Source organism: Plasmodium yoelii (genome assembly GCF_900002385.2).
Source record: "Plasmodium yoelii genome assembly PY17X01, chromosome : API".
Taxonomy (NCBI): Eukaryota; Apicomplexa; class Aconoidasida; order Haemosporida; family Plasmodiidae; genus Plasmodium; species Plasmodium yoelii.
The window spans coordinates 1-24,477 of record NW_019223693.1 but is presented as its reverse complement, the minus strand read 5'-3'; the positions used below and the strand labels follow the sequence as shown (position 1 = coordinate 24,477).

Genomic DNA, 24,477 nt, shown 5'->3' with positions numbered 1-24,477 from the left:
AAAATTATACCAATGATATATCAATTATTATATATTGTAATGTTGAGTAGTTAAGTATAAAATTTTAATTGTTGAAGTAATATAAATAAGAAAATTTAATTAAAAATAATATTCTAATCATATAAATGAATAAAACAATAATTAGAAAAATTATTTTATAGAATTAATATGTATTTATAGTAATATATTTAGTATATAATTCCTAATAAGTTGAATATTTAATTATAAATATTATATTTGTTAAAGTGGCTTAATTGGTAAAGCAACTGATTTGTAATCAGTAGATTGTGAGTTCAAATCTCATCATTAACTTGAATGTTTTATAATATAAAATTATTATGATAAAATTTTTAACTCCTAAAATAAAAATTTTAAAAAAATTAAATCTTCCTTTTTTATTATATTTATCTAGTAAATATAATTATAAGTTAAAAATTAATAAATATACATATAAATCTTATTTTGATTTAAAATTAAAGTTTATAAGATATATTTGTTATAATTATTGTATAACATTTAAACAATATTTACATTATTTAAAAAAAATAAAAAATTATAATGAAAATAATTTATATTTTAAATTATTAAATTTATTAGAATCTAGATTAGATGTTTTTTTAGTAAATATAGGATTTTTTAAAACTATATTACAATCTAGATATTATATAAAATATAAATATGTATATATAAATAATGTTTATTGTAATTATTATAATATTAAATTAAAGTGTAATGATATAATTTTTTTTAATAATAAAATTAAATATATAATTTTACAGAATTTAATTTATAGATATAATATATATATTTATATATCTAATTTATATAAATATAATTTTATTAAATCTCATAGTTTTAATGATTATTTTATTATATGTATATATAATTTTAAAATAAAAATATTAAATGATTTATATTTAAATAATATTTTATATATTTATAATAATATTTATAATATATAATAAGTTTAAATAATGATAAATATAATCTAAAGGTTAAGATAAAGAATTGTGGTTTCTTTTATATGAGTTCAATTCTCATTATTTATCTTATAATATATAATAATGATATAACTTAATTAGGTAAAGTGAATAATTGCAAATTATTTTATTTCAGTTCAAATCTGAATATCATTTATATAACATATATAAGAGATATGGTGAAATTTGGTATACACAATGGACTTTAAATAATATTATAATAGTTATATTATGTTATGAGTTAATTTTATAAATAAATTAATAATTTTAATATATAAAGAAAAAATAATTTTTATTCTGTAATATATTAGTTATATATTCAAACGACTTTATGTATATATTTTTATAAAAAGTCTAAATTTAATTAGAAAATCCATTAACAATAATTGTTGTAAGGGTTCGAGTCCCTTTATCTCTAATAAAGTAAACATTTATAGCTAAGTGGTCGAAAGCAATGGACTCATAATTCATTTTCAAATATTGAACATCAGTAGTTCGAATCTACTTAAATGTATAATAAAGTTAATGCCTGAGTGGTTAAAAGGAATGGACTGTAAATCCATTGGTGTTATACCTACATCAGTTCAAATCTGATTTAACTTATTTTTGTATAGAGAAATGGCTGAGTGGTTTATAGCTATAAATTGCTAATTTATTGTATATATTATGTATATACCAAGGGTTCAAATCCCTTTTTCTCTATATATATTTATTTGAATTTGTAGTTTAATTAGGTTAAAATATTATTTTGTCATAATAAAGAATACGAGTTCAATTCTCGTCAGATTCGTTAAATTAAGAATTACTAGCTTAATTGGTAGAGTACTCGACTTTTAATCGAATGGTTCTGAGTTCAAGTCTCAGGTAATTTAAGTTTTAACTTTTATCGTTTAAAGGTAAGACATCTTTTTTTCAAGAAGAAAATAGGAATTCGATTTTCCTTAAAAGTATAAAATTTTAATATTCAGAATATAGTGTAATGGTAACATATCTATTTTGGGAATAGAAGAATATAGGTTCAAATCCTATTTTTCTGAAATATATTTATTATAACATATTAATTATGGATAATATTATTATATTAAATATAAATAATAATATATTTAATAATAATATAATATTTAAATATAAATATAATTTTTTTATAAAATTATATTTAAATAATTATATTAAAATATATAAATTATTAGTTTATATTATAAAATATTATTATTTAAATAATATTTATAAATATAAAAATACAAAAAATAGAAGTCTTATTAATTTTAGTAAAAAAAAAGTAAGAGTTCAAAAAGGTACTGGTAAAGCTAGATTAAAGACTTTATCTTCAACTGTATGTAAACAAGGTGCTTGTACATTTGGTCCTTTTTATAGAAATAAAATTATTAAATATAATAAATTTATATATAAGTTAATTTTTTTATATTTATTAATTAATAAGCGTAGTAATATTTTAATAATTAAATTCGAATATATTTTAGGTTTATTATATATTTATAAAAATATTAAATTTAATAATATAAATGAATTAATTTATAAAATATTATATTTAAATGGGATATTAGTAAGTAAAAATTATAAGATATTTAATTTATATGAAATTAATAATAAATATATTTTATTAAATTTAATTTTATATAATTATATTATATTAATTGTATAATATGAAAGAAATTATATTAAATTTTTGTTTAAATAATATATTTTATAAAATTAATTTTATTAATAGTAAGTTTTATATTATTTATACTAATAAATATTTAACAAAATTAGATATAAAATATATTATTAAAAATATTTTTAAATTTGATATTAGTAAAAATATAAAGATTAATAATATAAATAAAAATAATAAAAATACTTTAAAAATATATTTTATAAAATTAAAATGATATTAAAATTAAAAAAATATAATAGTTATAAATATTTAAAAAATTTTGGTAAAAATAATAAAGGATATACTACTATTTATAATAAAGGAGGTGGTAAATTAAAATATCAATATAAATTAATTGATTTGTGGTATGATAATTATAATATTAATATAAATTATAAAGTATTTTTATTTAAAAAAATAAAAACTTATTTTAAAAATAGTTATATAGGATGTATTTTATATTTATCATATAAATTTAATTATTTACAAAAATATATAGTTTTAAATCATAATTATATATTAAATTCTATTTATTATATAACAAATATAAATAATATAAAATTAGGTAGTTATATACAGTTAAAGTATTGTAAGTTAGGTACATATATTTATAATATATCTTATAATAATAAGGGTAGTATTTTTGCTAGATCTGCTGGTACATATGCTCAAATTTTAATTTTTTATAAAAATTTAGTATATATAAAATTACCTTCTAAAAAATTAAAATATATTAATTATAATAATTTTTGTTATATAGGTATAAACAGCAATATTTTATATAATAAATTCAAAATAAAAAATGCTGGTTATAATGTATTTTATAATAAAAAACCTAAAGTTAGAGGTAAAGCAAAAAATGTATGTGATCACCCTCATGGAGGAGGTAAAGGTAAAACAGGTATCGGTCGTAAATATCCTTGTTCTAAAAAAGGATTACATTCTAAAGGATATAAAACAAAAAAAATTTAAATTATTAAATGTATAAATATGATTAAATTATATTGGTTAAAAGTGTCGTTAAATAATAAATATATATTTATTAATTTAAATAATAAATATAATAATAAAAATATTGTATTAAATATATATAATAAAAATTTATATATTTATAAAAAATTATTAAATTTATATATAAAAATATATAATGGATATAAATTTATACCTATTTATATAAATAAATATAAATTATATAAAAAAGTAGGTAATTTTATATATACAAAATATATAAAATATAATATAAAAGAATTAGCGTTAAATTAATATATAATGGGACAAAAAGTTCATCCTTTAATTTTTAGAAGTTTAATTTTTAAAAATTATATTAATAATTTTTATATTAATATAAGTAAAAATAAATATTATTTAATAAATATATTATTAATATATTTATTATATTATAATTTTTATAATATATGTTATTTAAAAAATAATTATGTTGATATAAATATAAATTTATATATTAATAAATTTGTAATTATATTATTATTTTATAATAGTTTAAAATATAATATTATAAATTTAAAATATATATTTATATTATTAAATTATTTTAATTATTATTATTATAAAGTATATAATTATTTATGTATTTTAAAAATAAAATATACTGATAATATAAATATTATAATATTTTATATAAAACAATATTATTTAAAGTATAAATCATTAAAATTAATATTTGATTATTTATACAATAATTTATTAAAAAAATATAATTATAGTATTAAAGGATTAAAAATAAGATTTTCTGGTTGTTTTAAAAATAGTTTAAAAACTAAAGTAGAAATATATACATATGGTAATATATCTTTAAGTACTTTAACTAATAAAATTAAATATATTAATGATATTATAAATACTAAATATGGTATTTTAAGTATAAAAGTATGGATTAATATGTAATTTAATTTATTTTTAAATATGATTAATAATATAAAAAAAACACAGAGAGGAAAAATAAAAGGTAATTTTAATTTAAAATTTTTGAAATTATATTGGGGTATAATATCTTTGACTTCTGGATATTTAACTAATAAACAGTTTGAAACTTCTAAATTTATAATAAATAAATATATAAAAAAAATAGGTTATTATAATATATATATACAATGTATAAAATCTATGACTAAAAAATCTTTAAAAACTAGAATGGGTGCTGGTAAGGGTCCTATTGAGTTATATGTGTGTAAAATAAAAAAAGGAAAATTATTATTTGAAATTAGTGAGGTTTCTGTGGATATTATTTATAAAATTACAAAAATATTATCATATAAATTAAATTTAAAATTACAGTATATAAAAAAAATAATTAATTAATAATATTATGATGATAAAAATAGGATATGTGATAAAAAAAATATGTGATAATATAAAAATAATTTGTATTTCTTATTATAAATATTCTTATATATATAAAAAATTATTATTATGTAATAAATATATAAAAGTATATGATAAAAGAAATGAAATTATAATAAATGATTATGTATTAATTAAATATTATAAAAAAAGTAAATTTTGTAATAATAAAATAATAAAAATTTTATGATATATTTAAATAGTATATTAGATGTTTTAGACAATAGTGGTATATTAAAGTTTAAATATATAAATGCTTTAAATAAATCAAAAACTATAAAATATGGAGATATACTTATTGGTATAGTATATAAATTATATAATAATAATTTATATAAAAAATCAGATAAATGTAAAGGTATTTTAGTTCAATACAAACATTTTATTAATTTAAAATTGTATTATTCAATTAAATTTAATAAAAATGCAGTTATAATTTTAAATAATGATTTAAATTCTGTAGGTACAAAAAGTAATTCAATTATATTAAAATATATAAAATATAAACCTAATATAAATATTAAAAAATTAAAAATTAAATATATTTGATGATATTAAGATTGTTAAATAAAATAAAATATAATTTTAAGTTAGATAAAAATTTTATATTGTATAAATTTAATAAAATTATTTATTATTTAATTATATTATTATATAATTATAATTATATATTAAAATTTTATATTATTGTTATAAATAATAGATATTATATTTTTATAATTTTAAATAAATATAAAAAAATTATGTATTTAAAAACATATATAAAATATAATCAATTATTTTATATAAATTATAATAAATTAATATCTTTTATAAAATTAAATAAATATTTTAAAGGTTTATTAATAATATATTCATGTAAATATAAATTTATTACACATATATTATCATTAAAATATAAAATTGGTGGTATTTTAATATGTTATATTTTTTAATTAAATGTAAAATTTATAGATAAAAATGTTAAATTATAAAAAGTATATTTTTTTTTATAATAATAATATTAATAAAAATAATATTTATTATTATTTAGTTTTAGATAAAAAATTTTTTAATTATATATATATATTATATAATAATAAAAATAAAAATATTATTAATTATATATATATATTAAATAATATTTATATATTATTTTTAAATAATAATTTATTTTATTTATTAAATAAAATATATAAATATAATTTTTATAATATTTATACTATTAATAATAATATATTTAAATTAGTTTTAACTGTTATTGGTATAAATTATAAATTTTATTATTTAAAAAAATATAATATTTTAATTTTTAAATTAAAATATAATCATAAAATTATAATTAAATTACCTAATATAGTATTATGTAATATTTATGTTAATAAAAATATGATTGAATTATGTAGTTATAATTTATTTATATTAAATTCAATAGGTAAATTAATAAATTCTTTTCAATTTATAAATAAATATAAAGAATTAGGTATAAAATTAAGTAATTAATTAAATATATGAAAAATATTTTTTATAATAAAAAATTATATAATAATAAAAATATTTATATGTTATATTATATTTTAATAATATTTAAAAGTATTTTTATTATTTTAAATTTTAAAAGTAAATGTAATAAAAATTATTATTTATATAATAAAATTTATAATTTACTTATTATATATATAAAAGTATATTATATTTTAAATAATTTACATTATTATAATTTTGATTATAATATATATAATATGAATTATATATATTTTTATATTTATAAATATAGTAGTTTAAATAATAAAATTAATATAATTAATAATAATAGTATAAATATTATAGAAAAAATAATAGAGATAAAAAAAATTTCTTATACAATAAAAAAAGGTAGAATTAAAAGATATAAAGTTATATTATTAATAGGTAATAAACAAGGTTGGGTAGGTATAGGTATAGGAAAACATGTAAATTTAAATAAGGCTATTTTATCTTCTAAAATTAATAGTTTAAATAATATATATTATTTTAAATATTCAATGTTAAATATGTATAAATTAAAGTATATTTATATAAATTATAATAAAATTTTTTTAAAATTACAATTTAAAATTAGTAATTATTTAAATATACGTTTTTTATTATTTAAATATTTATTTGAATGTTTAGGATATTTAAATTGTAAAATTATTATGTATCATAATATTATAAATAATAAATATAATTTATTGAATAAAATTTTATTAATATTATTTAATTTAGTATGATAGTTTATTTAAATAAGAATTTATATTTAATATATATATTAAAATATATAAATGGGTTAAGTTTATATAATATTAATTTATTATTAAATATTAGTAATATAAGTATTTTTAATATAAAAAATAATATATTTAAAATAAAATTTAGTTTATATAGATTGAATTTATATATTCATAAAATTTTTAAAATTAAAATAAATAATATTATTAATAATAAAATTAAAAAGTTAAATATAAAATAAGATAGATAATGAAAAAACGTTCTTCTATAAAAAAAATATGTAATAATTGTCAATTAATAAGACGTTTTAAAAAATTACATATTATTTGTAAAAATAAAAAACATAAACAAACTCAATGAATACAAATTATATTATTTTTTTATATTTTAAATTAACTTTAAAAAATACATTAGTAACTATTTCTAAATATAAACAATTAAATTTTAAATATATTTATATTAAAAATATAAAAAGTATATCTTGTGGTTGTTTAAAAAATTTTAAAAATAGGTTAAAAAGTACTATAGTAGCAAATAATATTTTAACTATAAATATTATAAAATATTTAATTAATAAAAATTTATATAAAATAAATGTTATTTTTAATGGTATTAATTCTTATAGAATTCATATATTAAAATTATTATTAAATATTAAATATAAAAATAAAAAATTAAATATAAATAAATTATTTGATATAACTTCTATACCTTATAATGGATGTAAAATTTCTAAAAGAAAATATTAATTATAATGTTAACAATTACTAAGTTATTATATACAAAAAAAACAAAATCATTTAAGAAAATTAATAAATCTAATAATTATTTATTAAATAAATGCCCTCAAAAAAAAGGTATTGTATTAAAAATATTAATTAAAACTCCTAAAAAACCGAATTCTGCTTTAAGAAAAGTTGCTAAAATAAAATTATCTAATAATAAAGAATTATTAGCTTATATACCTGGTGAAGGTAAGTCAATTCAAGAACATAATTTTGTTTTAATTAAAGGAGGTAGAGTAAAAGATTTACCTGGTATTAGATATAAAGTTATAAGAGGAGCATTAGATGCTATAGGAGTTAAAAATAGAAAAACTTCTAGATCTAAATATGGAACTAAAAAAATTTAAAAATTTATATATAAAATGATAGTTTTGTTTAAATATTTTATTAAAATATTCTTAAAAAAAGGTAAATTAAATAAAAGTATAAAATTATTAATATATATATTATATTTATTAAAAAAAATAACTAATAAATTTGGTATAATTATTTTTAATAAAGCTATAAAAAATTTATTATTACCATTTTCATTTTATAAAATAAAAATAAATACAATTAAATATAATATTCCTATTATTATTTCTTTTAATAAATCTATTTTTAATGTATATAAATTATTTATTAAAGTAATACAAAATAAAAATACTTTATTATATAAAATTATTTGTAAATATTTAATTTTAAGTTATAATAAAGAAGGAGATTTATATAAAATGAAATTGAATTTAATAAAACAATTTATATCAAATAGAACTTATATATATTTATTAAATAAAAAACAATAAAAAATTGATTATATTATTATTTATATAATTATTATAAATATATTTTTAAAAATATGAATAATAAATTATTTATAAGAAATAAACAACATATAAATTTAGGTACTATTGGTCATGTTGATCATGGTAAAACTACTTTAACAACAGCTATATCTTATTTATTAAATCTACAAGGATTATCAAAAAAATATAGTTATTCTGATATTGATTCATCTCCTGAAGAAAAAATAAGAGGTATAACTATAAATACAACACATATTGAGTATGAAACTTTAACAAAACATTGTGCACATATTGATTGTCCAGGACATTCAGATTATATTAAAAATATGATTATAGGTGCTACACAAATGGATATAGCAATTTTAGTTATTTCTATTATAGATGGAATTATGCCTCAGACATACGAACATTTATTATTAATAAAACAAATAGGTATTAAAAATTTAATTATTTTTTTAAATAAAGAAGATTTATGTAACGATGAAGAGTTAATTGATTTTATAAAATTAGAAATTAATGAATTATTAACAAAATATAATTTTGATTTAAATAATATACATATATTAACTGGATCTGCATTAAATGTAATTGATATTATACAAAAAAATAAAAATTATGAAGTAATTAAATCTAATATTTGGATACAAAAATTAAATAATTTAATAAATATAATTGATAGTATACAAATACCTATAAGAAATATAAATGATTATTTTTTTATGTCTATTGAGGATGTATTTTCAATTACTGGTAGAGGTACAGTAGTTACTGGAAAAATTGAACAAGGATGTATAAATATAAATAATGAAGTAGAACTTTTAAAATTTGAAAAATCTTCTATTTTAACAACAGTTATTGGATTAGAAATGTTTAAAAAACAATTAATACAAGCTCAATCTGGTGATAATGTTGGAGTATTATTAAGAAATGTTCAGAAAAAAGATATTAAAAGAGGTATGATTTTAGCTACTCCTAATAAATTAAAAGTATATAAATTGTTCACAGCTGAAGTATATATATTAACTAAAGATGAAGGAGGTCGTCATAAACCATTTAATATTGGATATAAACCTCAATTTTTCATATATACTGTAGATGTTACTGGTGAAATTAAAGAGATTTATTTAAATAATATTAGTCAAAAAGTTGCTATACCAGGAGATAAATTAACATTAACTATTGAATTAAAACATTATATAGTATTAACTTTAAATATGAAATTCTCAATAAGAGAAGGTGGTAAAACTATAGGAGCAGGAATTATAACAAATATTATAAATTAACAATGTTAGTAATTAATAAAAATTTAAATAAAATATTTAATAAAAAAATAATTAAAATAGTAAAATATTTTAATATGTTTTTTTATAATTTATTTATATGGATATATATAATTATATTAATATATATATTGATAAATAAAAAATATTTTAAAATTATATATAATATATATAAATATTTAATTAATTTTTTATTTATAATTTTATTATTAAATAAATGTCAAAAATCAGATTTGAACTGATAACACATGGAACTTCAATCCATTGCTCTACCATTGAGCTATAATGACTTATAATATTATTATTATAATAATAGAATATAACCAAATGGTTAAGGTAATGAATTTTGATTTCATTAATATAGGTTCGAATCCTATTATTCTAAATATATAAATGAATATAATTTAATGATAAAATACAATTTTACCAAAATTGTTATAAGAGTTTGAATCTCTTTATTCATATGTAATATAAATTATGTCTTTAATTTAATATTAAAATATAAATTTCCAAAATTTATAATAAAGGTTAAAATCCTTTAAGACATGTATATATAATAAAAATATAACGATTAATGATTCTTTTATATAAATATAAAATTTCAATAAAAAATAAGGGTAATAATAAAGTTAATTTAATGTCTATTTTAAATTATAAATTTAAATCATATAATATCAATTTAAATTTATTAAATACAAAAATAAATGAATATATTAATAAATATAAATTAAATGTATTTATTATTTATATTTATTCTAATAAAACATTTAAAATTACATATAATTATACTTTATTTAATTTATATAAAAAATATAATAAATTAAATAATATATATTTAATTTATAAAATATTATTATATAAAAAATTTCAATTATTATTTTATAATATAAATCAATTATTTTATATTATTACAAATAATTTAATTAAATATAATAAACATTTAATATAACACTATGATCTTAAATAATTTATATTGTACACATGAATTAATTATAATATTTTTAAAAGCTGAATATATCGCATTAAAATATAATAATTATTTTATAATGCCTATTCATTTATTATTAGGATTATTATTAACTAATAATTTATGTACACAATTTTTACATATAAATAAAAAATTAATAACTCATAAATTAATATCTTTATTATTATCTAAGTATACATATTATAATAATAAAAATATTATAAATACTATTTTTTCTACTAAAGTTATTAATATTTTAATTAAATTAAATAATAGTAATTTTAAAGTTAATTCTTTAAATTTATTAATATTATTATTAAATGAAAAAAATAATGAAATTAATTATTTATTTAAATATTTAAATTTAAAAAATTTAAATTTCAATTATTATATTCCTAATACAACTTTTCCTATAAATATTCAATTAAAATTAAAAGAAATATCTACAAATATTTTAAATTTAAATTTTATTTATAATTATAATAATATAAATATATATAAAACACAATATATTAAATTATTACAAATTTTAAATTTAAATATAAAAAAACATATTTTTATAGAAGGTGAAAATGAAAATATATTTTCTTTTTTAAATATTTTAACTAATAATATTATTAATAAAATAGTACCTTTATATTTATATAATACAGAAATTTGGGTATTAAATGATTTATTTAATTATGATATATATACAATTATAAATAAAATAATAAATATTTCTAATTATTTTATAAATAATAAATATAAATTAATTTTAATTATAAAAAACATTGAATTATTTAATGATGACGATAATAAATTATATTATTTATATTTATTATTAAATAAAATTAGTAATTCAAATATTCATATAATAATACCTATAAATAAAGAAAAATATAATTTATATTTTAAATCTTATAATTTATATAAAAATTATTTTTTTAATAATATTAAATTAAAAGATTTATCAATTTTACAATTATTTTTAATATTAAAAAATAATATTAAAAATTATATAAATTATTATAAAATAAATATATCTAATAAATTATTATATGAATTAATTAATTTAAGTAAAAAACATATTTCAAATTTAAATTCACCTATAATCCCATTAATTTTATTAGAAAATTCTTGTTCTAAAAAATATTTATTTAATTCTAATACTACAATTTTAAATTATAAATTTACTAATACTGTAATAAAACAAAAATCTTCATTAACAATAAATGATATAAAAAATTCAATAGCTGAATATTTAAATGTATCAAAAATTAATTTATTTAAAAATAATAAAATTAATAAATATAATTTAATTAAATTAGAACAATATTTATATAAAAATATTCATGGTCAAAATCATATTTTTAATAATATCATACCAGCTATAAAACAAAACTTAATAGGACTAAAAACAAAAAATAAACCTATAGGAAGTTGGATTTTATGTGGTCCTAGTGGTACAGGTAAAACAGAATTAGCAAAGACATTAGCTAAACAGTTATTTGGATCTGAAAATGAATTAATAAGATTTGATATGAGTGAATATATGGAAAAACATTCTATTTCTAGATTAATAGGTTCACCTCCAGGTTATATAGGTTATTCAGAAGGTGGTCAATTAACAGAACAAGTATATAATAAACCAAATTGTGTTATTTTATTTGATGAAATAGAAAAAGCACATCCTGATATATATAATATAATGTTACAAATATTAGATGAAGGTAGATTAACTGATACTACTGGTAAATTAATTGATTTTACAAATACAATAATTTTATTAACAAGTAATTTAGGATGTCCAACAAATTATGATAAATATTTAAATAATAAAAATTATTTAAATGAATTAGATTTAAAAGATATAAAAAATAATATTAAAAGTAAAATATCTAATTATTTTAAACCTGAATTATTAAATAGATTAACAAATATATTAATATTTAATCCATTAAATATCAAATCATTAAATTTAATTTTTAATAAATTTATAACAGAATTAAAGACAAAATTATATTTAAATAAATTAAATATTATTATATCTATTAACAATAATTTAAAATATTTTATAATTAAATTAACTTACAATCCTTTATATGGAGCACGTCCATTAAAAAGATTATTAGAATTAATTTTTGATAAATCTATAAGTGATTTATTATTAATTTATAATAAAGAATATTTTAATAAAAATAAATATATTTTATATTATTTTTTAAATCAATATTATAATTTAAAATTTAATATTTATTCATTATAATTATAATAAAAATAACAAATATAGTTTAAATAGGTAAAATATTAATTTTCCAAATTAAAGATATGGATTCAAATTCCATTGTTTGTATTTTTATAAAAATAAATATAAATAATTTAAATGACTAATATATTTTTATATTCTAAATCAAATAAAACTAAATATAAAACATATAAAATTTATTTATATTTTAAAAAATATAATAAATGGAATATAATTAAATTAGGTATTTATAATCCAAAATTAAATATTATTTCTTGTATTTATTATATATTATTGAAATATTTAAAATATGGATTTAAATTAAATAAAAATATAATTAAAATTTTATTATATAAATTTAAAATATAATAAGGGAAATGACAGAGGGGTTTATTGTATTTGATTTGAGATCAAAAAAATAGTAATATTTCATGGGTTCGAATCCCATTTTCTCTTTTTAAAATTATATATAAATTGAAATGATATTTAATATACATTACAAATTAAAAAAAAATTTATTATTTAAACAATTTAAAAATAATAAAAAAATAAAATATATATATTTAAAAAAACAAATTAATATTGTATTAAAAAGTAAAAATTCAAATAATTATATATATAATATTATTAAATATAAATATAATCATTTAAAAACATTATATATCATAATTAATAAATATAATTTAATCTTAATTAAATTTATTAATTTTTGGTATATTTTAAATAATTATTATATTGAATATAATAAATTTTATTTAATTAAAACTATTTTTACATACTTTTAATTTTACTATGAATAATAGATGTATATATTATTTTATATATTAATTTTAGAGATTTATAATTATTATAATTACCTAAAATTTTTATATTTATATAACTTGAATCTAAACTTAAATTAATAAAACTTATTAATATTAATTTTAATTTTAAAATTTCTTTTAATATTAAACCATTATAATTTAATAAACAAATATGTTTAGGTAATATACTCATATTTTTTATACCATTTATATTTTTATATAATTTATTATAAATATTTTTTAAATTATATAAACATTTTTTTGATAATATATTAATGATATAATTATTTTTAAATAATTTTTCTAACCATAAATATATAATAATTTTTTTTTTAAACATATACCAATTTGTTAATATTCCAGGTACCCATTTAATAATGTAAAAATTATTAGTTAAATTACATATATTAATAATTAAATTTGTAATTAAATTATTATTAATAATAAATAAAATTTTATTATTAAGTAAGGATATATTATAAATATATAAATATAATTTATATAAATATAAAATAATTAATGTAAAATTTAAAATACAATAATTATGTTTTATTTTATATATAAATTTATAATTATTAATATAAATATTTTTATAATTATTCCCTATATAAATTTTAGATTTTAATAAATCTTTAAATGTAACAAACATTATATATTTTAATTAAACTGTTAAATATCTATACCATCCATTTCCAACAGGAAGTAAATCAGTCATTATAATTTTTGATTTTATATCTAATAACCAATCAATTTTATTAGTTAAAATATTTAAACTTAAAATTTTAAAAGTATTTTGAAAACTTATATTTGTTAAAAATCCAGAATTAGCTAAAATAGATTTTGTTACTCCTAAAATAATAGGTTCATATTTATAAATTTTATATTTATTTAAATTTAAAGAATAGTTTATTATATTTATTAAATATAATGGTATTATATCATTATATTTAAATAAATTAAAATTATTTGATATAATTTTAATACATGAAAGCATTTTTTTTATAATAAGTTCAAAATAAATAGCAGGTAAATAAATATTTTGATAACTATATTGCTTTACTATTGATTCTAATAAAATATTATATATATAAATATAAGAACTTTTAATAGATTGATATATATTTGTATTAGATAATAAATATTTAAAATAATATTTTAAATTATTATTAATTAAATAAAAATCAGTATTTAATGAATATCCACTATATAAAATAGAACTAATATCTTCAAATATATATGAATAAAAATTTAATTTATATTTAAAATAATTTATTTTATTTAAATTACATACATTATATATATATATAATATTATTTAAATAATTATAATATTTTACATAATAAATTACATATATATTATTTGAAATAAAAGATATATTATTTTTTATATTTTTATTTTCAAATATTATATTTATAGATTCTAAACCTGTAGTAATATCATTTAAATATAAATTATTTATATTATTATAAACATAATTATAAAATATTTTATTATAAAAATTATTAGTTAATAATAAATAAATATTTTTTTTATAATCATATAACTTATTAAATTGATTATTATAGACATTATAATTTAATTTATATATAATAGAATTATTAATAAAATTATTATTTATATAATATAAATTTTTAATAAAATATAAATAATTTTTAATAGTATATTTATATAAATATTTTATATAATTATTATATACTATAAATAAATTAAAATAATTATTTTTTAATAAATATTTATTCCAATTATAATAAATTATTTCATAAATATTATTATAATTATATTTTTCATATTTATTATATTTTAAACTATTATTACTAATATTTTTATTATATATTATTATTTTTTTTATTCCTATTTTAACAATTATATATTTATTTAAGGAATGTATTTTATTTAAATAATCTAATTTTAAATTATTTTTTTTTGTTGAAATTAAATATAACATATATTTTTTAATAATTAAATTTAAATATAATATTATTTGAATTTAATAATTTTATATTATTATTTATAATATTAATATTGCTATTAGTATAATAATATGAATTATAATTTATTGAGTTTTTTATAAAATATAAAATATTATATTTTTTATTTATATTATTATAATAAATAATACCTTTATTATTTATATTATATAATTTTATATAATTAAAATAAATATAATATGTATATAAATTATAAATAATCCATTTATTATATGAATTTTTAATTAATAATTGTAGTATATTATAATTATAATATTTTATATAATTATCAATATATTTTATAATTATATTATTATAATTACATTTAAAATTTTTAGAAATTGAATTGTATATAAAATTATATTTAATATGACAATTAGGTAAAATATAATTTAAATAAAATTTATTTGATTTATTTTTAAATAATAATTTATTTAATAAAAATATAAGATTAAATTTTATATTTAAATATGTTTTAAAATTAAAAATAAATTTAAATACTTTATTAATTTTAAATTTATATGAATATAATTTATATATGTAATATTTTTTTAAAACTGATTGATTATATTTATATTTTAAAATTGAATTAGCATGAAAAGTTCTTAATACCATTTGTGTACTAGGCTCACTTATAGCCTCACTAGATATTACTCCAATATGTTGACCTAAATTATATTTATATAATTGTTTATAATTTAAACAATTATTACAAATATTATTAAATATATTACATAAATATACTGATTTAATATATAAATTTATATAATTTACATAATATAAATTTAATAATTTATTAAATATATACTTAGTTAAATAAATATTTTTAAAACTAATATAAATACCTTTATCTAGATTAATAATATTATTTTGTAATATTTTAAATTTTAATAAATTTAATGGGTAAAAAATATTTCCATATATATCCATATTACATTTATATCTAAACATAAAAGGAGATTTACAATTTATTTCTTTAATTATAAAATTATTAGTAATATTTACTAATCTTTTTGTTAAATATCCTGAATCTGCTGTTTTTAAAGCTGTATCAATAATACCTTTTTTTGAACCAAAACAAGATAAAATATACTCATATAAATTTAATTCATTTATATAATTATTAATAATAGGTTTTTCATAAATAATACCTTTAATATTAGAAACATACCCTTTATAACCTACTAATTGTTGTAATTGTGAATATTTTATTTTAATCTTATTATTAAAAAATAAAAATAAATTAGAATATATAGGATTTATTTTTAAATATATATTATAATTTAATATTGTTTGAATATTATTAAATATTTTTAAATAATAATAATTATTTAAAAATATATTTATATAATTATATTTTACCTCATAATATTTATTATTATATATATTATTTATTTTATTTTTATATAAAATTAATAAATATATAAAATTAGAAAAATCATTTATATTTAATGAATAATTATACATAAAACTATACTCAAATCCTAAATATAATAATTCTTGTAATAATTTTGAACTTATATTATATTTAAAAATTGATAATAATTTTTTTTCCAAAATTTTTAAATTATATTGATTAAAAAAATAAAAATACATATTTTTTTATAATTAATATATATACATATATAAATTTAAAATTATTCTACTAACTGAAGTTAATATATAAAAAATTTTATTATTACTTATATATTTTATCCAAACTAAATTAAAAATACTTAACTTATTATTAATATATAATTCATATATTTTATCCATAGAATTAAAATAATAAATATTAAATAATTTATTATAACTTAAATTTAATAATGTATTTATACCTAATTTATAATATTGTAAATTTTTAAATAAATTTTTATTATTTGATGGAGATATAACATTTTTATCAAAATTTAAATTTAAATTTGCTTCAAATTTTGATGTTTTTACCAAAGGTAAAAATACAGACATTTGATCTCCGTCAAAATCTGCATTAAAACTTGCACATCCTAAAGGATAAAATTTTAAAGAGTAACCTTCTGTTAATATAGGTATAAATGATTGTAAATTCATTCTATGTAATGTAGGTGCTCTGTTAATAATAACAAATTGATTTTGTAATAATTTATTTAAAAATTTTTTTATAATAAATAAATTTCTATTAATTAATAAACTTTTAAATATAATATTAAATTTATTATTATTTTTAAATATTTTTATTAAAAAAGGTTTAAATATATTTATACTAATATAATATGGTAACCCTATATTATTATATCTAATATTTGGACTTACTGTAATAACAGATCTACCTGAAAAATCTACCCTTTTTCCTAATAAATTATATTTAATAACACTATATTTTCCTTGAAAAATTTTACTAAAATTAAAAAAAGTATTATTATTTTTTAAAATTAATTTATTAATTAATAAATAATCAATTAATTGTTGTAATAAACGTTTTTCAATAATTTCAAAAATAAAACAAATATTATTACGTAAATATAACCAATATTTTAATTTATTATTTTTTAATATAATTAACCTATAATTTTCATTAATTGTAGATATAATATACATATTATTATTTATATAAAAATAAGGTCTCAATCCTGCAGGTAAAATTGGTAATAAATCTAAAAATATCCAATTAGGTTTAATATTATTAATTATAAATAAATTTAACAAATTAATTTTTTTATATAAATCTTTTTTAAAATGTTTATTATTGATTAACAACAATTCTTTATTATTTAATAATTCAACTAATAAATTTAGATTTTTTAATTTTTTATATAAAATATTATGTGAAAATAAATATGAAATTATATTTGTATTATTAATTTTAATAGATTTAAAATTTAATTTATTATAATAAAAATACTGTTTATATTTTATATTATTAAAAAAATATTTATAATAAATTAAATATTTTAAATAGCTTATATTTTTATTTAATAATAATGATGCTACTTTTAAAGGTCCCGTTAAATACCATAAATGTAAAATAGGTATATTTAAAAATATAAATCCTAACTTATATTTTCTATTAATATTAATTTTTAATTTATTTTTACAAAATTTACAATATAAAAAAAACGAATAATTATTTATATCATATAATTTTTTATTACAATTACAATTCCATATATACATATAATCAAAAATCTTTTCACAAAATAGTCCGTTTAATATAGGTAATCCAGTATTAAAATTTATAGTATTAGGAATTAAAACTTCTCCTATAATAACTTTATTTTTATAAATAATTGAAGACCATTTTATAATTTGTTTTGGATTTAAAATGTTTAATTTTAATCCAATAAAATTTATATTATTATAAAGTATCATTATTAATATATTATATTTATAGGTAATTTTTCTATTAAATTAGAATTTTGATCATTATACATACAAAATGTTTCAATATTTATAGCTAAACTTTGTAATTCTTTTATAATTAATTTAAAAGTTTCAGATATAAATGTATTTTTAATTTTATTATTATTAAATAAATAATTTTTAAATAATTTTCTACTTTTAATATCATCTGATTTATATGTAAAAAATTCTTTAAATAAAAAAGAAGCCCCAAAAGCTTCTAAAGCCCACACTTCCATTTCACCAAATCTCTGACCTCCTTGTTTTGTATTTCCTTTTATAGGTTGCTGAGTTAATTCTGAATATAATCCTATAAATCTATATCTTAATTTATCTTTTACCATATGTACTAATTTATAATAATAAATATTATTTAAACAAATACTATTTTGTATTAAATGACCCGTAAATGGATTTTTTAAAAAATATTTATTATAATTATATGACATTTTATTGAATTCAAAATTATTATTATAATTATATTTATAATAATTTAAATTATTAATATAATTATTATAATAATTATTATTTAAATTATTTGATATTATATATCTATTATTTAAATATAAACTATTTAATCCATATATACCCTCTAATATTTGACCTATATTTATTCTAGAAGGTATACCAATAGCACTTACAAATAAATCTGGCTGTATTTTATTATTTAAATAAGGCATATCATTAATATCATTAATATAGGAAATAACACCTTTATGACCATGTCTGTTACAAATTTTATCCCCTAATTGTAGATATTTTTGTGTTCCTATATAAATTCTTATTTTTAAATATAAACTATTATTTTTAACTTTATTATATAAATAATTAGATAAAACTTCTATTTTAATAACCCTACCTATATCATTAATTGTAGAAATAACTGGTTTATTTTTAAAAATTCTTAATTTACTACCAAATAAAAAATTAATAATATTTACTAAACTCTTATTATTAAATATAAATGGCATAAATATTAATTTAGATACTAAAATAGTATTTGGTAATAAAAATGTACCTTCTTTTATTATTCCATATTTATCTAAATATTTTTTATGTATATTATATAATTTAGGTAAATTTATACTACAAATTTCAGGTATATTATTAATAATATTTAAAGATATTTCATAAATATTTAAATGTAAAGAAGTGTATAAATTATTATATAAAATTTTTTTATTAATAATAACAGCATCTTCATATTCATATCCTAAATAAGAACCATATCCAACTAATAAATTATTACCTAAACTATATTCACTATATAATAAATTAGAATTTACTGCTAATATTTTTCCTATATTTACTCTCTCACCTACCCATACTATAGGTTTATATGTTAATAATATATTTTGATTTAATTTTTTAAAATTATTTAAATAATAAATTATTTGTCTATTAAATATATCCCTTATAATTATTTTAATATAAGATACATAAATAACAATTCCTTCCTGATAAGCTACAATAGAATAATTTAAATATTTATTTATAATAAAATTATAATTTGTAATAATACTACTTAAAGTTGGATATAAAATAGGAACTATTTGAGTATGCATTTTTATACTCATTAAATTTCTAATTGAATCATTATAATGTATAAAAGGTATTAAATTTTCAATAAAAGATAATAAATACGTAAAAGGTATATAAATAATATTTTTTATAATATTATTTATTTTAAATGTATTTTTATTTATAGTTAATATTATACTCTTATTAAAATTTATATTTTTTTTTAAATAAATTTTATTAAAATAAATATTATAAAAATTTTTATCAAAAATATCTAATATTAATTTAAAATTATATTTATTATAAAATAAATATTTATAATATGTAATAAATTTAGATTTTATATTTAAATTAGTATTAATTGTTAAATAATTTACTAATCCACAAGTTAAACCTTCATTAGTATTTATTAAACTTATATATCCTAATATATTTCTAGGTAACTCCCTTAAATTATTATTTAAAATTAATTTAGAATTTAATCCTGTAGTTACCATATTTATTTTAAACTTTTGATTAATTTCTGATAAATAATTTGTTTGATCCGAATATTGAATTAAAGGATTTATATTTATATTTTCTAAAATAATATTTATATATTTTTTATTATTTAATAAAGTTTTAATATTTAAATTTTTTGTAAAATTTAATAATTGATCCTTTAAAATATTTATATATATATTACATTTTAAAGATAAATGTTCAATTACTGAATAAAATTTTTTATTATAAATATTATCTAACATATAATTTACATAATACATAAAATTAAACTTGATATTTAATATTATTTTAAAAATATCATTTAAAAATGAAATATTATTATTTATTTTTAAAATAAATAATTTTAATAAAATAATATTATATATATTATATGTATTATATATTAAAAATTTTAAATAATTATATATTACTATTTTTTTTAATATATAATTATATGATTTTATAAATATATTTAAATTTTTATTTAAATATAATAATAAAATTATAAAATTAAATTTATAATTATTAAAATAACAATATATATCTGTATTATTAAATTCTAAAATTAATTTTAAATTAATATTTATATATATATATAAATAAATTACATCAATATTATTTTTTTTAAATTTTATTATAAAAATTTTATTATTTTTTTTTAATAATTGAATACATGTTTTATATAAACCATTTAATATTATAGTATTATTATATATTAAAGGTAAAATAAAAATTAATATATTTAATTTTATATTTTTTTTAAAAAAAATAAATTTAAAATTTAAATGTAAAATTATCTTAAATAAATTATTTATAGTTTGAATAGTATCAATAGAATTTATATTTATATTTGTTAATAAAGTTATTAATTTAAAATAAATTATATTAAACTCACTTTTAAATGAATTATTTATTATTAATATATAATATTTTAAATTATATAAAATTTCTAAAATTAATAATAAATATAAATTAGATATAATATAATTATTTTTTATATTATTTGGATATAATAAATATATCATAATGAAATTTTATTTAAATTAAATTTTCCAAGTTTAAATATATTTATTAAATTTTTAGAATTTAAATAAAAATATAAGAAAATTACATTATAATTATCATATTTAATAATTATAATATTATTATTTTTCATATATTTATTTAATAATATACCTTTAAAACTAAATATTTGCAATTTATTTTTAATATATTCATAAAAATATAATTTTACAATATTTGAATAATGTAAAATAAAATTATTATTTCTATTTTTTATTATATTTTTATTTAATATTTTATATTTATTATAATAATATTTAATTATATTTATTTTCATGATTTTATTTTTTTTAAATAATATTTAAATATCTAAATTTTTTTATAATTAATATATATTTCTTATATAAAACATATTTTAATTTAATTTTATTTTTATTATATTTTAAAATTTTTTTATATCTATTTAAATAATAACTTAAATTTTTCATATACTTTTTATTTATATTTATTTTAATACATCTTGCACTTTTAAAGAAAATAATATTGGTATTTCTAAATTTAATTCAAAAGGAAGTTTATTATAAATACTAGAACAAAATCCCATAATTATTAATGAAATAGAATCTGAAATACTTAATCCACGTTGCATTAATAAAAATAAATATAAAATTTCAATTTTTGATATAAAAGCTTCTTGCTTAATAACACTAGTATTATTATAATTTTTTATATAAGGAATAGTTACTGTTAAAGAACTATTACCAAATATTAATGAACTACACTCTGTATAATTATAAGATTTATAAGAACTAGGTTTAACATATACTAATCCTCTAAAAATATTTAATGATTTATTTAAAGATATACTTTTTGAAATTATATAACTTTTAGTATATGATCCTATATGATAAATTTTACTACCAGTATCTGCAATTTGCATATCTGATAAAAATGATATTGAATAAAAATTACTAATTGAATAATTTCCTTTTAAAATAGTAGAAGGGTATTTCCATGTTATTATAGATCCTAATTCTATTTGAATCCAATCTAACTTTGAAAAATGAAAACAAATACCACGTTTAGTAGTAAAATTATATAATCCACCATTACCTAAATAATCACCTCTATACCAATTTTGTAATGTATAATATTTTACATAACCATTATTTTTAACAATAACTTCTACTATAGCTATATGTAATTGTGATTCTTTATACATTAAAGCTGTACATCCTTCTAAATATCCTACATATGAAAATTCACTTGCTATTAATAAAGTACGTTCAAATTGTGCAAAATCATATGAATTAGTTTTAAAATAAGTTGATAAATTAAAACTACATTTTATATATTTAGAAACATAACAAAAAGATCCTTCACTAAAAATAATTGAATTAATATTTGCAAAAAAATTATCTTTATAAGAAACTACAGTTCCTAAATATTTTTTTATTAATAAAGGGTATTTTAAAACAACATCAAATAAAGATAAAAATATAATACCTAATTTTTTTAAAAAATATTGTGTTGTATGTAATACTGATATACTATCAAAAATAACATCAATAGAATTATTTTTAATTAAAATAGTATCTAAAAAATTTATATTTAAATTAGTTTTTAAATATAATAATAAATTACTATCTTTTAAAATAGAAGAATAATAAATTATATTATCATAATTTATATTTGGACATTCAAAAAATGACCAATCTGGTAATTTAAACATATTTAAAAATTTTAAAGAATATATTTTAAATTTGTAAATAAAAAAATATAAATAAATATTATTAGATAAATTTTTTATCAAATTTTTATTTAATCCATTTCTTATTAAATATAAATTTATTTTATTGTTATATTGATATTTATAATTTAAATTATAAATATTTAAAAATTTTTTTAATTTTAAGTTATTTATCATAATAATTTTATATTATAAAACATTCAAGTTAATGATGAGATTTGAACTCACAATCTACTGATTACAAATCAGTTGCTTTACCAATTAAGCCACTTTAACAAATATAATATTTATAATTAAATATTCAACTTATTAGGAATTATATT

General features: G+C 12.3%; 30 protein-coding genes and 7 non-coding genes across 37 annotated transcripts; 29 read left to right on the top strand and 8 right to left on the bottom strand. All coding sequences in view use genetic code 11, as the record gives it.

Moving 5' to 3' along the window:
* Nucleotides 1-338: 338 nt before the first annotated feature.
* PY17X_API03700 (apicoplast ribosomal protein S4) lies at nucleotides 339-962 on the top strand (the record flags this gene model as incomplete). Its single annotated transcript has 1 exon — nucleotides 339-962. One exon carries the CDS (start codon nucleotides 339-341, stop codon nucleotides 960-962), a length of 624 nt encoding a protein of 207 aa, XP_022811203.1.
* Nucleotides 963-1,499: 537 nt separating this feature from the next.
* On the top strand, nucleotides 1,500-1,583 carry PY17X_API03600. Its single transcript has one exon. It is a non-coding gene; the product is annotated as a tRNA-Tyr (tRNA).
* A 9-nt stretch (nucleotides 1,584-1,592) lies between these two features.
* PY17X_API03500 lies at nucleotides 1,593-1,682 on the top strand. Its single transcript has one exon. It is a non-coding gene; the product is annotated as a tRNA-Ser (tRNA).
* Nucleotides 1,683-1,695: 13 nt separating this feature from the next.
* On the top strand, nucleotides 1,696-1,770 carry PY17X_API03400. The gene has a single exon. It is a non-coding gene; the product is annotated as a tRNA-Asp (tRNA).
* Nucleotides 1,771-1,779: 9 nt separating this feature from the next.
* Nucleotides 1,780-1,852, top strand: PY17X_API03300. Its single transcript has one exon. It is a non-coding gene; the product is annotated as a tRNA-Lys (tRNA).
* A 7-nt stretch (nucleotides 1,853-1,859) lies between these two features.
* Nucleotides 1,860-1,930, top strand: PY17X_API03200. The gene has a single exon. It is a non-coding gene; the product is annotated as a tRNA-Glu (tRNA).
* A 15-nt stretch (nucleotides 1,931-1,945) lies between these two features.
* PY17X_API03100 lies at nucleotides 1,946-2,017 on the top strand. The gene has a single exon. It is a non-coding gene; the product is annotated as a tRNA-Pro (tRNA).
* A 26-nt stretch (nucleotides 2,018-2,043) lies between these two features.
* PY17X_API03000 (apicoplast ribosomal protein L4) lies at nucleotides 2,044-2,643 on the top strand (the record flags this gene model as incomplete). Its single annotated transcript has 1 exon — nucleotides 2,044-2,643. The coding sequence occupies one exon, from the start codon at nucleotides 2,044-2,046 to the stop codon at nucleotides 2,641-2,643; it is 600 nt and encodes a 199-aa protein (XP_022811202.1).
* Nucleotide 2,644: 1 nt separating this feature from the next.
* On the top strand, nucleotides 2,645-2,872 carry PY17X_API02900 (ribosomal protein L23, putative; the record flags this gene model as incomplete). Its single annotated transcript has 1 exon — nucleotides 2,645-2,872. The coding sequence occupies one exon, from the start codon at nucleotides 2,645-2,647 to the stop codon at nucleotides 2,870-2,872; it is 228 nt and encodes a 75-aa protein (XP_022811201.1).
* On the top strand, nucleotides 2,869-3,609 carry PY17X_API02800 (apicoplast ribosomal protein L2; the record flags this gene model as incomplete). Its single annotated transcript has 1 exon — nucleotides 2,869-3,609. The coding sequence occupies one exon, from the start codon at nucleotides 2,869-2,871 to the stop codon at nucleotides 3,607-3,609; it is 741 nt and encodes a 246-aa protein (XP_022811200.1).
* Nucleotides 3,610-3,627: 18 nt separating this feature from the next.
* On the top strand, nucleotides 3,628-3,900 carry PY17X_API02700 (apicoplast ribosomal protein S19; the record flags this gene model as incomplete). The annotated part of the gene is made up of 1 exon: nucleotides 3,628-3,900. One exon carries the CDS (start codon nucleotides 3,628-3,630, stop codon nucleotides 3,898-3,900), a length of 273 nt encoding a protein of 90 aa, XP_022811199.1.
* Nucleotides 3,901-3,906: 6 nt separating this feature from the next.
* Nucleotides 3,907-4,542, top strand: PY17X_API02600 (ribosomal protein S3, putative; the record flags this gene model as incomplete). The annotated part of the gene is made up of 1 exon: nucleotides 3,907-4,542. One exon carries the CDS (start codon nucleotides 3,907-3,909, stop codon nucleotides 4,540-4,542), a length of 636 nt encoding a protein of 211 aa, XP_022811198.1.
* An 18-nt stretch (nucleotides 4,543-4,560) lies between these two features.
* Nucleotides 4,561-4,956, top strand: PY17X_API02500 (apicoplast ribosomal protein L16; the record flags this gene model as incomplete). The annotated part of the gene is made up of 1 exon: nucleotides 4,561-4,956. One exon carries the CDS (start codon nucleotides 4,561-4,563, stop codon nucleotides 4,954-4,956), a length of 396 nt encoding a protein of 131 aa, XP_022811197.1.
* A 7-nt stretch (nucleotides 4,957-4,963) lies between these two features.
* Nucleotides 4,964-5,188, top strand: PY17X_API02400 (apicoplast ribosomal protein S17; the record flags this gene model as incomplete). The annotated part of the gene is made up of 1 exon: nucleotides 4,964-5,188. The coding sequence occupies one exon, from the start codon at nucleotides 4,964-4,966 to the stop codon at nucleotides 5,186-5,188; it is 225 nt and encodes a 74-aa protein (XP_022811196.1).
* PY17X_API02300 (apicoplast ribosomal protein L14) lies at nucleotides 5,185-5,547 on the top strand (the record flags this gene model as incomplete). Its single annotated transcript has 1 exon — nucleotides 5,185-5,547. One exon carries the CDS (start codon nucleotides 5,185-5,187, stop codon nucleotides 5,545-5,547), a length of 363 nt encoding a protein of 120 aa, XP_022811195.1.
* On the top strand, nucleotides 5,547-5,933 carry PY17X_API02200 (apicoplast ribosomal protein S8; the record flags this gene model as incomplete). The annotated part of the gene is made up of 1 exon: nucleotides 5,547-5,933. One exon carries the CDS (start codon nucleotides 5,547-5,549, stop codon nucleotides 5,931-5,933), a length of 387 nt encoding a protein of 128 aa, XP_022811194.1.
* A 25-nt stretch (nucleotides 5,934-5,958) lies between these two features.
* PY17X_API02100 (apicoplast ribosomal protein L6) lies at nucleotides 5,959-6,480 on the top strand (the record flags this gene model as incomplete). Its single annotated transcript has 1 exon — nucleotides 5,959-6,480. The coding sequence occupies one exon, from the start codon at nucleotides 5,959-5,961 to the stop codon at nucleotides 6,478-6,480; it is 522 nt and encodes a 173-aa protein (XP_022811193.1).
* An 8-nt stretch (nucleotides 6,481-6,488) lies between these two features.
* On the top strand, nucleotides 6,489-7,229 carry PY17X_API02000 (apicoplast ribosomal protein S5; the record flags this gene model as incomplete). The annotated part of the gene is made up of 1 exon: nucleotides 6,489-7,229. One exon carries the CDS (start codon nucleotides 6,489-6,491, stop codon nucleotides 7,227-7,229), a length of 741 nt encoding a protein of 246 aa, XP_022811192.1.
* Nucleotides 7,226-7,468, top strand: PY17X_API01900 (probable protein, unknown function; the record flags this gene model as incomplete). The annotated part of the gene is made up of 1 exon: nucleotides 7,226-7,468. One exon carries the CDS (start codon nucleotides 7,226-7,228, stop codon nucleotides 7,466-7,468), a length of 243 nt encoding a protein of 80 aa, XP_022811191.1.
* Nucleotides 7,469-7,476: 8 nt separating this feature from the next.
* Nucleotides 7,477-7,587, top strand: PY17X_API01800 (apicoplast ribosomal protein L36; the record flags this gene model as incomplete). Its single annotated transcript has 1 exon — nucleotides 7,477-7,587. One exon carries the CDS (start codon nucleotides 7,477-7,479, stop codon nucleotides 7,585-7,587), a length of 111 nt encoding a protein of 36 aa, XP_022811190.1.
* Nucleotides 7,584-7,976, top strand: PY17X_API01700 (apicoplast ribosomal protein S11; the record flags this gene model as incomplete). Its single annotated transcript has 1 exon — nucleotides 7,584-7,976. One exon carries the CDS (start codon nucleotides 7,584-7,586, stop codon nucleotides 7,974-7,976), a length of 393 nt encoding a protein of 130 aa, XP_022811189.1.
* A 5-nt stretch (nucleotides 7,977-7,981) lies between these two features.
* Nucleotides 7,982-8,359, top strand: PY17X_API01600 (apicoplast ribosomal protein S12; the record flags this gene model as incomplete). The annotated part of the gene is made up of 1 exon: nucleotides 7,982-8,359. The coding sequence occupies one exon, from the start codon at nucleotides 7,982-7,984 to the stop codon at nucleotides 8,357-8,359; it is 378 nt and encodes a 125-aa protein (XP_022811188.1).
* A 15-nt stretch (nucleotides 8,360-8,374) lies between these two features.
* Nucleotides 8,375-8,797, top strand: PY17X_API01500 (apicoplast ribosomal protein S7; the record flags this gene model as incomplete). The annotated part of the gene is made up of 1 exon: nucleotides 8,375-8,797. The coding sequence occupies one exon, from the start codon at nucleotides 8,375-8,377 to the stop codon at nucleotides 8,795-8,797; it is 423 nt and encodes a 140-aa protein (XP_022811187.1).
* A 53-nt stretch (nucleotides 8,798-8,850) lies between these two features.
* Nucleotides 8,851-10,080, top strand: PY17X_API01400 (elongation factor Tu, putative; the record flags this gene model as incomplete). The annotated part of the gene is made up of 1 exon: nucleotides 8,851-10,080. One exon carries the CDS (start codon nucleotides 8,851-8,853, stop codon nucleotides 10,078-10,080), a length of 1,230 nt encoding a protein of 409 aa, XP_022811186.1.
* Nucleotides 10,081-10,082: 2 nt separating this feature from the next.
* Nucleotides 10,083-10,319, top strand: PY17X_API01300 (probable protein, unknown function; the record flags this gene model as incomplete). The annotated part of the gene is made up of 1 exon: nucleotides 10,083-10,319. One exon carries the CDS (start codon nucleotides 10,083-10,085, stop codon nucleotides 10,317-10,319), a length of 237 nt encoding a protein of 78 aa, XP_022811185.1.
* On the bottom strand, nucleotides 10,296-10,367 carry PY17X_API01200. Its single transcript has one exon. It is a non-coding gene; the product is annotated as a tRNA-Phe (tRNA).
* Nucleotides 10,368-10,651: 284 nt separating this feature from the next.
* On the top strand, nucleotides 10,652-11,026 carry PY17X_API01100 (probable protein, unknown function; the record flags this gene model as incomplete). The annotated part of the gene is made up of 1 exon: nucleotides 10,652-11,026. One exon carries the CDS (start codon nucleotides 10,652-10,654, stop codon nucleotides 11,024-11,026), a length of 375 nt encoding a protein of 124 aa, XP_022811184.1.
* A 4-nt stretch (nucleotides 11,027-11,030) lies between these two features.
* PY17X_API01000 (molecular chaperone) lies at nucleotides 11,031-13,292 on the top strand (the record flags this gene model as incomplete). Its single annotated transcript has 1 exon — nucleotides 11,031-13,292. One exon carries the CDS (start codon nucleotides 11,031-11,033, stop codon nucleotides 13,290-13,292), a length of 2,262 nt encoding a protein of 753 aa, XP_022811183.1.
* A 117-nt stretch (nucleotides 13,293-13,409) lies between these two features.
* Nucleotides 13,410-13,640, top strand: PY17X_API00900 (probable protein, unknown function; the record flags this gene model as incomplete). Its single annotated transcript has 1 exon — nucleotides 13,410-13,640. One exon carries the CDS (start codon nucleotides 13,410-13,412, stop codon nucleotides 13,638-13,640), a length of 231 nt encoding a protein of 76 aa, XP_022811182.1.
* A 110-nt stretch (nucleotides 13,641-13,750) lies between these two features.
* Nucleotides 13,751-14,056, top strand: PY17X_API00800 (probable protein, unknown function; the record flags this gene model as incomplete). Its single annotated transcript has 1 exon — nucleotides 13,751-14,056. The coding sequence occupies one exon, from the start codon at nucleotides 13,751-13,753 to the stop codon at nucleotides 14,054-14,056; it is 306 nt and encodes a 101-aa protein (XP_022811181.1).
* PY17X_API00700 (apicoplast ribosomal protein S2) lies at nucleotides 14,043-14,723 on the bottom strand (the record flags this gene model as incomplete). The annotated part of the gene is made up of 1 exon: nucleotides 14,043-14,723. The coding sequence occupies one exon, from the start codon at nucleotides 14,721-14,723 to the stop codon at nucleotides 14,043-14,045; it is 681 nt and encodes a 226-aa protein (XP_022811180.1).
* Nucleotides 14,724-14,735: 12 nt separating this feature from the next.
* On the bottom strand, nucleotides 14,736-17,637 carry PY17X_API00600 (RNA polymerase D; the record flags this gene model as incomplete). Its single annotated transcript is given in 2 exon segments — nucleotides 14,736-16,028; nucleotides 16,030-17,637. Coding segments are annotated over 2 exon segments (2,901 nt in total).
* Nucleotides 17,638-17,649: 12 nt separating this feature from the next.
* On the bottom strand, nucleotides 17,650-19,368 carry PY17X_API00500 (RNA polymerase beta subunit, putative; the record flags this gene model as incomplete). The annotated part of the gene is made up of 1 exon: nucleotides 17,650-19,368. One exon carries the CDS (start codon nucleotides 19,366-19,368, stop codon nucleotides 17,650-17,652), a length of 1,719 nt encoding a protein of 572 aa, XP_022811178.1.
* Nucleotides 19,369-19,370: 2 nt separating this feature from the next.
* PY17X_API00400 (RNA polymerase B) lies at nucleotides 19,371-22,427 on the bottom strand (the record flags this gene model as incomplete). The annotated part of the gene is made up of 1 exon: nucleotides 19,371-22,427. One exon carries the CDS (start codon nucleotides 22,425-22,427, stop codon nucleotides 19,371-19,373), a length of 3,057 nt encoding a protein of 1,018 aa, XP_022811177.1.
* On the bottom strand, nucleotides 22,424-22,741 carry PY17X_API00300 (hypothetical protein; the record flags this gene model as incomplete). Its single annotated transcript has 1 exon — nucleotides 22,424-22,741. The coding sequence occupies one exon, from the start codon at nucleotides 22,739-22,741 to the stop codon at nucleotides 22,424-22,426; it is 318 nt and encodes a 105-aa protein (XP_022811176.1).
* A 13-nt stretch (nucleotides 22,742-22,754) lies between these two features.
* On the bottom strand, nucleotides 22,755-22,892 carry PY17X_API00200 (hypothetical protein; the record flags this gene model as incomplete). Its single annotated transcript has 1 exon — nucleotides 22,755-22,892. One exon carries the CDS (start codon nucleotides 22,890-22,892, stop codon nucleotides 22,755-22,757), a length of 138 nt encoding a protein of 45 aa, XP_022811175.1.
* A 17-nt stretch (nucleotides 22,893-22,909) lies between these two features.
* PY17X_API00100 (SufB protein, putative) lies at nucleotides 22,910-24,331 on the bottom strand (the record flags this gene model as incomplete). Its single annotated transcript has 1 exon — nucleotides 22,910-24,331. One exon carries the CDS (start codon nucleotides 24,329-24,331, stop codon nucleotides 22,910-22,912), a length of 1,422 nt encoding a protein of 473 aa, XP_022811174.1.
* Nucleotides 24,332-24,477: the final 146 nt, after the last annotated feature.